The 11,183-nt window shown below is 46.7% G+C and overlaps 1 protein-coding gene across 1 annotated transcript; it reads left to right on the forward strand.

Annotated features, from left to right (window-relative positions):
- Positions 1-3,444: 3,444 nt before the first annotated feature.
- Positions 3,445-11,081, forward strand: PSME3 (proteasome activator subunit 3). Its single transcript, XM_061144100.1, has 11 exons — positions 3,445-3,971; positions 4,634-4,666; positions 4,790-4,852; positions 5,049-5,153; positions 6,156-6,204; positions 7,016-7,128; positions 7,371-7,439; positions 7,571-7,638; positions 7,738-7,792; positions 7,916-8,002; positions 8,584-11,081. Exons 1-11 carry the CDS (start codon positions 3,930-3,932, stop codon positions 8,662-8,664), a joined length of 765 nt encoding a protein of 254 aa, XP_061000083.1. The 5' UTR covers positions 3,445-3,929; the 3' UTR covers positions 8,665-11,081.
- The last annotated feature ends 102 nt before the right edge of the window (positions 11,082-11,183 follow it).

Here is an 11,183-nt window from a genome sequence, read left to right on the forward strand (position 1 = left end):
GCAGGTGTTATGGGTGGAACTTGCCCCAGAAGATATTGAAATTTGAAGATACTGAAGTCCTAAGCCCCAGTACGTGTGAATGTGACCTTATGTGGAAACAGGATCTTCGCATATGATCAAGTTAATGAGGTCATTAGGTCATTAATCCAGTATGACTGGTTGTCCTTAAAAAAGGCGGGGGGGTGTCAATGTGGACACAGAGATGGACATACACAGAGGAAAGACATGTGAAGAGGCACAGGGAGAAGATGGTTGTCTCCAAGCCAAGGAACACTTGAGACTCTCAGGAGCGCCCATGTGACTTTTGTGGACATGAATTTAAAATAAAATCAGTCATCAGTGATCACGGATTCATAAGCACCCAGGAATGAAAAGAGTTTGTTAAATATAGTGGTGCCCTCAGCAATTGTTCACTGAATAAATAAACAAATGAGTGCCTATTACTTAAAACATTTGGATAAAGGAGGAGGAAAAGAAAGAAAAAAGGAATGTGTACCTCTCTTCTTATGGGGCTTTCCTGGTGGCTCAGGCGGTAAGGAATCTGCCTGCAGTGCAGGAGACCCGGGTTCCATCCCTGGGTTGGGAAGATCCCCTGGAGAAGGGAATGGTTACCCACTCCAGTATTCTTGCTTGGAGAATTCCATGGACAGAGGGGCCTGACAGGCTACAGTCCATGGGGTTGCAAAGAGTCGGACACCACTAAGCGACTAACATTCTACTTGAAGAAAACAAAACACAATTATTTGAAAACAAAGCCATATTTCAATAAGCACAAACATATTAAGCTTCTAAGCTGAAGTTAGTAATTCTGAAAGAAATGCAGGGTAACGGCTCACTTAAAATAGGATGTAGTTAATTTGAGAATGCATTCCTGAAATTAAATTCCAGATCAGAGTTCAAAAGTTACTAGGAACAAGTGTTAACAGAAAGGAGAGGTAAAAAGGGGGAAACTGTTAGATGTTAATAAGCAAGATGGTGGGACTTCCTTGGTGGGCCAGTGGTTAAGAATCTGCCTCGATGTATAGCACATGGAACTCTTGCTCAATGTTATGTGGCAGCCTGAGTGGGAGGGGAGTTTGCGGGAGAAGGGATCCGTGGATATATATTGCTGAGTCCCTTCGCTGTTCACCTGAAATTAGCGCAAGGAATCTGCCTTGCAATGCAGGGGACTTGGATTTGATTCCTGGTCGGGGAACTAAGATCCTGTATTCCTCAGAGCAACTGAGCGCCTGCAACTAAAGTGACTGGAGTGTCTTTGCACCGAAATGAAAGATCCTGCATGCTACAATGAAGATCCCACATGCCACAACTAAGACTGGACACAGCCAAATAAATAACATATTTTTTTAAAATTAGTAAGAATGGTAGTATGGGCCATGTTGTAAGTGGTCTTGAATAAGTGGAAAAGGACTTTGAGTCTGAAAGTGGGGATGAGGATAATTGTATAGTTTAAGGAGTAACCTCTTCATGCTAAGCATGAACAGTTAGCTTATCTGATAACGGCTACTATTTATCAAGTGCCTGCCTGTGTCCATAACAAACCTACTAAATTACATACTATCTATTAGTAACATTTAAAGTTACATTTTACAAATGAGGGAATTGAGACTCACCATTTCAATACTTTACCCAAGATATGACAGTTAGGAAGGACTGATGCTGAAGCTGAAGCTCCAATACTTTGGCCACCTGATGTGAAGAGCCCACTCATTGGAAAAGACCCTGATACTGGGAAAGATTGAGGACAGGAGAAGTGGGCAACAGAGGATGAGATGGTTGGATGGCATCACCGACTCAATGGATATGAGTTTCAGCAAACTCCGGAAGATAGTGAAAGATAGGGAAGCCTGGAGTGCTGCAGTCCATGGAGTCTCAGAGTCAAACGAGACTGAACGACTGAACAACAACAAAGGAGCTGAGGCTCCTGATTTGAAGGCAGGTTTCTCTGATTCCAAAGGCCACAGTCAGTCACCTTTCATTAAACTGTGTATTCCCACCATCTCCCTTGCTCTTTCCCCCCTCCCCCCATCTCCCTTGCTGTTAACACAGAGGTGTGCCCAGGATAAAATATAAATCAGATAACCTGCCTTTGTACTTAAACCAAATTGTTTCCTAACAACCCTCCCCGCCCCACTCCCAGCCCCAGGTTACTAACTAGTCTGTCAGTTTCTTCAACTGGGATATCTCTGGCGGTCCAGTAGCTAGTACTCTGTGTTTCCACTACAGGGGACCCGGGTTTGATCTCTGATCTCAGGAAAGATCATGCATGGCATGAAGTGCAGCCAAAAAAAAATCAGTAAAATGAAAAATAAATGTGCTTAAATTTTTTTTCAACTAGACCACCTCTTTCCTTCCCCAGAGCATTTGCCTGTGCTGCACCCATACCTTTGAAGGCTCTTCTTCTCACTCTTCTCAAGCTAACCCCTTTACATCCTTGAGATTTGAGCTTAATTGTTACTTCATCTGAGAGGACTTTCTTGGCCATTTTATCTAAAATAGACCCCTGGTATTCTCTATGTCGGCCATATTCCCCCTAACATTTATCAGATTTTGCAATTATGTTGTCAGTTTCTGATCTTTCTGATCTCTTTCCCCAGTATGAAGTCCCATTAGACCAGTGAACTTGAGTTTTGTTTACCTTTGATTTCTCAGAACTGTGCTGTTGGGGAAGCCACTAAACACATAAGGTTACTGAGTACTGCAAACCTGGCTCCTCTGAATTGAGGTGTGCAAGTAAGCATAAAATTCATACTGAATTTCAAAGACTTGGTATGAGACAAGAATGTACAAGATCACATTGATTTTTTTTATATTGGTTACACGATGAAATATTTGGATAAATGGTTAAATATATGATTAAAACGAACTTCACTGGTTTTACTTTTTAAGGTGGCTATCAAAAGACATTTAACTTATATAAGTGAGTCACATTATTTCTAGCCTCTACATTGCTGTCCCAGAGCCTAGTCCATTTTAGGGTGAAATAACCAACGTTAAGAGAGACCTTATGAATGGGTGAGTTAAGAGTTATAGTCTCTGCCTTCCATGAGAAAAATGGATACAGCACTGCCCTAAAAGGAGATCTGAGTTCTGGTCTTGGATTTTCTGGAATCACCGTGTAGCCTCGACAAGCACTACCTGACTCTGGGCATCAATTTGTCCATCCATCAGGCAGTTGGTCTCTGAGATCTGGAAGTGTAGGAGAATAAGTGGTTAAGTGGCAGAGAAAAGTAGGGAAGCCTGGTGCAATAGGATTTCTGTTAGGTTCCAGTCTAACGCTACAGCTTCGGCCAAGAGTAGGAGTCAGTGCGCATAACAGACTAGATGCCCAGAACAGACTAGACGCCCAGAACCCAGCACTGGGACAGCCAGCTTCCTTGGGCCGACGTCACTGGAGCGCGACGGCATCGTCGGTCGGGTCCCCGCTCGAGACGGGGCAGCGGCTCAGAAGGTCCCTTCCGTGAAGGCGAGTGCCGGGCAAACAGAGAGGCAAACAATCCCCGAGTCTCTTTGAGGCTCAGATCTCACTACATCGGTCTCCACCACCCTCCCTCTCATTTCACCCGCATCCGGCACAAGAACTGGGAGGTTAAGAGCCGAGCGCCGAGCTCCCAGAGCGGAACCTCAGCGCGGCTGCGCAGAGCACGTGCGCATCCTCGGTGGACTCCCGGCGATTGGCTGTGACGCAACTTCCGGTGTGAGCGGCGAAAGCCGGGAGGGTGAGCGAGAGAGGGAGCAGGCAGCAGGGACAGGCAGCAGGCGGGCTGGCTGACCGACGGCACGAAGGGAGGGAGCAAGTGATCAGTGAGTGACCCAACGAGGGAGGCCGCGTCCTGAAAGCAGCCGAGATTCCCCCTTCCCTCTGACCCCCTCCCCGGAGCCCACAGCGCCTCCGGTCTCCAGCGGAGCGGACACGGCCCGGCCCGGCCATGGCCTCGTTGCTGAAGGTGGATCAGGAAGTGAAGCTCAAGGTAGCGGCACCGGCCCAGGCCTCCTTACCCCTCGCTTCGATCCCCGAGCTGTCTGACCGATTTCCCACTCCCCGTGGCGTCTTTGTCTCCCTGGGGACACCAACCCTGAGCTTCCGCTAGGCTCAGCCCAGCCCCCCACCCCCGGGGACGGCATCGGGGGAGAGGATAATATGGGGTGGCCTTGTGTACCCCGTCTAATAGGGAAGACCTTCGCGGACACGTGGCGGACTTAGTGCTTTAGGCTAGTGACAGCTGAAAGTCCCCCAGCCCGGCAACGTCGCCGCTCCATACGCTGCTACTGCCCCTGCCCTTGGCGTCAGGCTTGCCTAGGCCAGGTTTCGATGGGAGTTGACACGTTTGTGAGCTCACACCTCCCCCATCTACTTGTCTTTTATCTGCTCTCAAAGTCAAGACAGCTTCAGACTGGGAGGGAGGGGGGGAAGACAGGTGGGTGCTGCCCTCAAGCCCCGCTTCCCTCTCCTGAGATGGAGAAATGGATCCTCAAAAAAATAAAGTATTTGCAGTCTGGGGGCCTCTCAGCTTCTCATTACAATTATAAGGTGAGGGGAAGACATTTGGATTTGGGTTTCCCCAACCTGCCTAAACTTATGTTGCCAGCTGCTGATTTGCTCTTACTGAATTGCTTTCTTTGTTAATTTTAGGTTGATTCTTTCAGGGAGCGGATCACAAGTGAGGTGAGTGAAATAAGTAGAAAAATGAGTGTTGGTTAATAGTTGGGAGTTCCCCAGAGAAGAGATATCTATAGAGACAGGCCTTCCCACAGTTACTAATTCGGTTGTATTTTCCCTCATCTTTAGGCAGAAGACTTGGTGGCAAATTTTTTCCCAAAGAAGTTGTTAGAACTTGATAGTTTTTTGAAGGTGAGAGATGCTTTTCTTTTCCTCAGATTCCCCAACTTTCTTGGCCAGGGTCTTTCTGTCTGGTGGGACAGATGAGGTGCTGATTCTGTTCTGTTGTGTACCCTAACGCACTCTCATTTCTTGCTTTTTGAATGAAATACTTCTTTGTTCATCTTGAAAAGACTAATGTTTTTGGGGGTGGGCATCTCTCTTTCAGGAACCAATCCTAAACATCCATGACCTAACTCAGATCCACTCAGACATGAATCTCCCAGTCCCTGACCCCATTCTTCTCACCAACAGCCATGATGGACTGGATGGTGTAAGTGTCCTATATTTTCCTTTGTGTTCCAAAGCAATAGGGGTTCTCTGTTCTCTATTTCCTGGTCAGTTGAAACATACTGAGAGGAGACTGGGATTTTTATCTGGAAATGAGGATTCTTAAGACATTATGACTCCAGAGCACTTCCTTTAGATCCTAATTTTCATTTGTAGCATGAGGTGAATGTGTTAATGCTACTCTGTTAGAGTGAGTTTGAAATAGGACAGATAGCTACAGGTTCCCACAAGTGATCTGGTCTGTCCCTATGACTCTAGGCAAGACTTTTCTTGTCATGTAACTACAGTCCTAGCCTTTGTGTGTCTTTGATACTGAGTTGTTACCAGTTATATGTCCACATTCTATCATAACACTGATGACACTGCCTTGTTCTTTGTCTGCATCACTGTCTCACTGATAGAACTTGCAGTTCTGGAAAGCAGAAACTATCTTCATTATCTTTGTATCCCCAGCATCTAGCATTGTTCCCAGCACATAGCAGTTGCTAAATACGTTTGTTGATTGAATATTTTGTGTTTTTATGGAATTGGCAGATTTGCACATATTCCCTTAATTACCCTAACTCTGCATTCAGTGGTTCGTTTTTCCTGTTGTTTGTAGTATTCTCCCTCCCCTAATTGCTTATTTATTTATTTATATTTGGCCACAGCATGCCCCTTTTGTGGGATCTCAGTTCCCCAACCAGGGATTGAACCTGGGCCTCTGGCAGTGAACGTGCCGAGTCCTAACCCCTAGACCACCAGGGAATTCCCCCTAATTGCTTCCTTTGTTTATACTTCTTGAAAGGTTGGTTTTCCCAGCAGAGGTTAAGTTGCATTTTGGCAAGAATCTTATCTTATAGGCTTGTATGTGCTTAATAAGTTGTGCATAACTTAATTAAGACAACCTGTGGGGTTGAGGAAGGGATTAAACTTGCTTGAAGGGTAACTTATGATGGGGATGTGGATGTCGGACAGGCTAATTCCCATCTCTTTGTATCCTTAGCCCACTTACAAGAAGAGAAGATTGGATGAATGTGAAGAGGCCTTCCAGGGTAAGAGCTGCCTTTACGGTCGCCCACCCCAACCCTTCCCGGCAGATGCAGAATGTGTTCTCCTGGCCAGGAAGCAGGATCTGATTTTATTTCCCAGAGTTCACATTCCCATGTCCTCTAAGCATCGTCATTATTTAACACTTGAAACCTAATTTTCCGATTAACAGGGAGGGTTTGTTTTAGTGTGGACTGCCAAGGGAGACAGGTTGAAGAGGACTACACATCACAGATTTTTCACAGAAATGCCAGTTCCGTGTTATTTTTTCCTCTTCAATAATAGTTGATCTATTAAGTCTATAGAGCAGGGGTCCTCAATCATGGTGCTGGTCTATGGCCACACAGCAGGGGGTGAGCAACAGGCAAGCTAGCAAAGCTTCATCTGTATTTACAGCTGCTTTCTATTGCTCGAATTACCACCTGAGCTCTGCCTCTTGTCAGATCAGTGGAGGCATTAGAATCTCTTAAGAGTGCAAACCCTACTGTGAAAGAGAGATCTGGGTTGCGTATTCCTTATGAGAATCATCCGGAAACCATGCTTCCTGAGCTCTCACAAATCCATGGGAAAAATAGAACATATTTAAATTTCCTTATTCTTGAGACTTGTGGAATACTTTAGACTTGTTGTTTAGTCTGTTAATCCATGTGTTCTCTTTTTTATTCTGTTGGGGGTGTCAGGTTGTAGATAGGGTTATGCCAGATAAAAGGTCAAGGTCATAACATCTCATGGGGCTGGGAAAGAGAGAGAGAGACCTGGAATGCTATGTCCTGCCCTTCCACACCAATAATTTAATCTTCCTCACATCCCTGCCAGGAACCAAGGTGTTTGTGATGCCCAATGGGATGCTAAAAAGCAACCAGCAGCTGGTGGACATTATTGAGAAAGTGAAGCCTGAGATCCGGCTGCTGATTGAGAAATGCAACACGGTGAGGCAGGGGCTAGTGACCTGTGGGCTGACCCCAGATACCCTGTCTTGAACTGTGTTAGATGATGGATGTACTCGATGATGGGGCTGGAGGCGTGGAGGTGATGTGGCAGCTGGCAGACTAAGTATCTTGGCTCCTGTGCTCCTGGCCTGTGGCCCTAACAGCCTGAACTGTGTACTTCATGGCTTTAGGAGAAAGGGCTGAGGTCCTCAAACGTGTATTTTGGTCCCCTCACCCTCCAGGTCAAAATGTGGGTACAACTCCTGATTCCTAGGATAGAAGATGGGAACAACTTTGGCGTGTCCATTCAGGTAAGGCACCTGCAATAGAAACTGGAGAGGAAGGTGTGGGAGTATTCTCACTTCCTCTGCTTTTCTGTTTTCCTTTGTGTTCTGCTGTGGGATGACATGGAAGTGACTTTTGACTCATTTGTTTTTTTCAGGAGGAGACAGTTGCAGAACTGAGAACTGTTGAGAGTGAAGCTGCATCTTATCTGGACCAGATTTCTAGGTAGGGCGGCTGGGGTGTGGCCCAGGAATTGGGGGCTGGTGAGGTGGTGAACACCGTCTGGGGTCTCCTGCAGCTTTCTCCTCTTTTCTCTCCTTCCAGATATTATATTACAAGAGCCAAATTGGTTTCTAAAATAGCTAAATATCCCCATGTGGTAAGTGAGGGTTTCTTGGGCTGAGGGTGGAAGTGGTAGGACAGGGGGGAGTGACTGTTCCTAGGAAGAGCCGTGTGGGTGACAGTCAGGCCTTGGAAACGACTTTTCTCTCCCCCTCATCAGGAGGACTATCGTCGCACCGTGACAGAGATCGATGAGAAAGAATATATCAGCCTTCGGCTCATCATCTCAGAGCTAAGGAATCAATATGTAAGTTACCTCGGACCCTGCCCACAGTTGCTCTGGCTTCTCTTAGTTCTGGTGGCCGTCTTCCTGCCTCTCTCTAGGGATTGAGTTGGGGGTTGGAGGTAAAATGAGTGGAACAACCCATCAACTGAGTATTGAAAAGCCCCATGAGGTCATTGAAGGTGTCTAGGTGCTTTTTTCCTTCTTTCTACCTGGATGGGAAAGGGCGCAGTATAGTCTTGAGGTGAAGATGTGGGCGTTAGCGTCAGGCATAGATTTAGAACTAATTCTACCTGTAATATGGGGCCTTTGGCAAGTTTAACCTCAAACTGCAGTTTCTTCGTCTAACACATTAAAGGACCTAGTGTAATCCCTGGTATGTTAAGTGCTTCATAAATGTTACTTATTAGACTCTTGGACCCTGGGATATCCCCAGTTGTGTCCGGGGTATGAGAGAGGTAGAAGGGCAGCCACCCTGAATTCAGATTTGAGTGAGATTTGGGTCATGTGAGTGATTGGGGGTAGGGGGGGTTGTGGGGGTGTCTCATTTTCCTAGTGAGGTAGGGGTTGAATAGACATGTGATTCCCTGATCCTCTCCTCCCAGGTCACTCTACATGACATGATCCTGAAAAATATTGAGAAGATCAAACGACCCCGGAGCAGCAATGCAGAGACACTGTACTGAGGCCGGGGCCAGGGTCAGGGGACTCTGTGAGTCTGGCTCAAGACCGACATTGCCTTGGTTTGTTACATGACTATCGTGATGGGGAAACTGGCTGGAAATAGTAATCACACCTCTCTCTGTTTTTAGTTAGAGTCTAATGAAACTCTCATGTAGTTCTGTGACGTGTTTACCTCTTTTTTCAGGCCTCAGGAACTCTTCTATTTCCTCCCCTAACACCCCCACGCCCCCCTGTCCTAATTTCTGGAGAACTCCAGGTTTGTGTGCGCAGGATCCTGGCACAGGAATACTTGTGTTTTCTCTCCTTGGCTCCCTCCTGTGTCTTGGGCTTTGTGTTTTCTTCCTTTTGATGATGAGCTGGTTAGAAGCTGAGGGAACTGGAAGGAAAGTGCTCGGTGTCTTGTAGGAACTGGGGTGGGGTGGAGGGGACCAACTCCTCTTCCGGAAGGAAGGTTAGTGTCCCTTGCCACTGTGGGATGTTGGATCCTCCCTGCCACAGTTGCCCTGGTGATGACTGAGGGTTTCCCGTCTACATACATTGTACCTTGAACCTGATCATGACAAGAAACACCTTAGACCTTCTTCTGCCAAGCCCCTAGCTCCTTCAGGTGTTTTTATAACTAGGATTTTCACATACATATATGTGTGTGATATATATACACACATGCAGCACACACATGCCTTGCTGCTGTTACGTGATGCCCTCTCCTCCCCCCCTTCCCTGCCCACCTGTAAACCCTGTCTCTCTCTCCTTTTCTCTCTCTCTCTCTCTCTCTCTGACACACACACACACACACACACACTCTGTTTAGAAGGTGATAGGTGTCTTAGTCCTCTTCTCCCAGGACCCATTGTCTCCTGATATTGTAGCCTCTTGGTGCCTGAGGCTGTGAGTTGGAGGGGAGCTGAGAGATGAGAAGCGGAGGGAGTGGGGAAGGCCCCTTCCTCTGTGACTCGAGTCCTTTTGGGTGTTTTTGCAAAGGCTTGTCCTCTGACCCCTGGTTGCCTCTTCTCAGGCCAGTTGTAAATTGGGATAAGGGTGTCTGCAGCTGTGAGGCTAGATGCTGCTGCTGCTACTGGGCTTTCCCTTTGGGAAAAATGTTTTCTTATTTGTAGTATTGTGCTTCCTGGGAAAGCAGTCACTTGTGTGTATATGTGTGTGCACACACAGGCATGTACACAGTGTGTGTATGTGGAAATCTGCCGAGCAAGTCAAAACCATAGAAGAGTTGCCTCTTATCTCTCAAATCTTCCAGAGATACCACTTGTTACAGCTTTTGTGTTAACCCTCATCAACCTCTACTTCTTTTATTCTGCCACTCCTGGGGAGTCTGTTGGTGGCTCTCTTTCTTTCAGTGTTTCTGACTTATCCTTGCCCCTTCCCTGCTCCATCTCTGTCTTCCAACCTCCATATTTTCATCTGAGCGCATCATTTTGGTCCCCCGTTATGCTATAGAGGAGGAGTTCGGATGCTGTCTTCCCATGAATAGTACTCAGTAACAAACCAATTGCATTTTAGTTGGGCACTGCCCCTACCACCCTCCAGACCCCTTCCAACTAAAACCCTTCCCTCCTCCCATCCTGTGTTTCTCGGTTTCCCTTTTTGTTTGTTGGATTGTTCCAGTACCCCTCCTCCTCCCCCTACTGCCCTTGGATCGTAATGTAAAATTCTTTTACCATGTCAAGAAATTATTAAAAATACAGGTACTTTGACCTCTTTCTAAAGCTGCAGATGCTGATGCGATGCCCTGGTGGCCTGGGACATACTCACACTTAGGTGTGTGCACATTGGGACACCCACCTCCATATATACCTCCAGCCACCCTATTGGGTGTCTTTACTTCAATTGAGCTGCCTCTTTTCTCTGAAATAATGAAAAGACTGAGGCTTCTGCCTACCAAGAGGCAAGAGTGGGTCCTTCATTTGTGTGCAGTCTGAATTAAACGCAAGTTGAAAGAAAGTGAAAGTCAGTCATGTCCTGCGAGGCTCCTCTATCCATGAAATTCTCCAGGCAAGAATACTGGGTGGGTAGCTATTCCCTTCTTCAGGGGATCTTCCTGACCCAGGGATCGAACCCCAGTCCCCTGCATTGCAGGCAGATTGCAGGCAGGTGTCTGAGCCACCAGATAACTCTTCTCCAACCTAACTTGCCTTTTACCTTGACAATATCCCAGCTCCTTTCTTCCTTCTCCAGTAATACCCTGAACTGTCAGTAGAGGGTGCTGTAGTTCCATGTGTGGGGAATCACCTGGCTTGAGGCACACCCCACCCCATCGTTTTCTTTATACAATACTTCTCTCTGAATAATGTCTTAAGTTTCTTGAGGATATGCCAGGGACTCCTGGTTCTGACTTTCAAATGACTTGGAGGGCTGTCTGGGATCTTAGCTCCCTCTGAAATAAAAGTTTCCTTAACTTCCACCTTGCAGAGTAGCGTACTGATATCCATTGATCTGGGATCCATCGTCTCTACAAAAAAAAGACTTAAGGTCTTGAATGGTGGAGGAACATCTCTTCTATTCT

The sequence above is a fragment of the Dama dama genome, chromosome 5 (assembly GCF_033118175.1).
Source record: "Dama dama isolate Ldn47 chromosome 5, ASM3311817v1, whole genome shotgun sequence".
In the NCBI taxonomy this organism is placed as follows: domain Eukaryota; kingdom Metazoa; phylum Chordata; class Mammalia; order Artiodactyla; family Cervidae; genus Dama; species Dama dama.

Coding starts and splice junctions, on each gene's coding strand:
- PSME3 (XM_061144100.1), top strand. CDS start 3,930: ATGGCCTCGTTGCTGAAGGTGGATCAGGAAGTGAAGCTCAAG. Junction 4,667..4,789: donor GGGAGCGGATCACAAGTGAG/GTGAGTGAAATA, acceptor CCTCATCTTTAG/GCAGAAGACTTGGTGGCAAA. Junction 7,793..7,915: donor TAGCTAAATATCCCCATGTG/GTAAGTGAGGGT, acceptor CCCCCTCATCAG/GAGGACTATCGTCGCACCGT.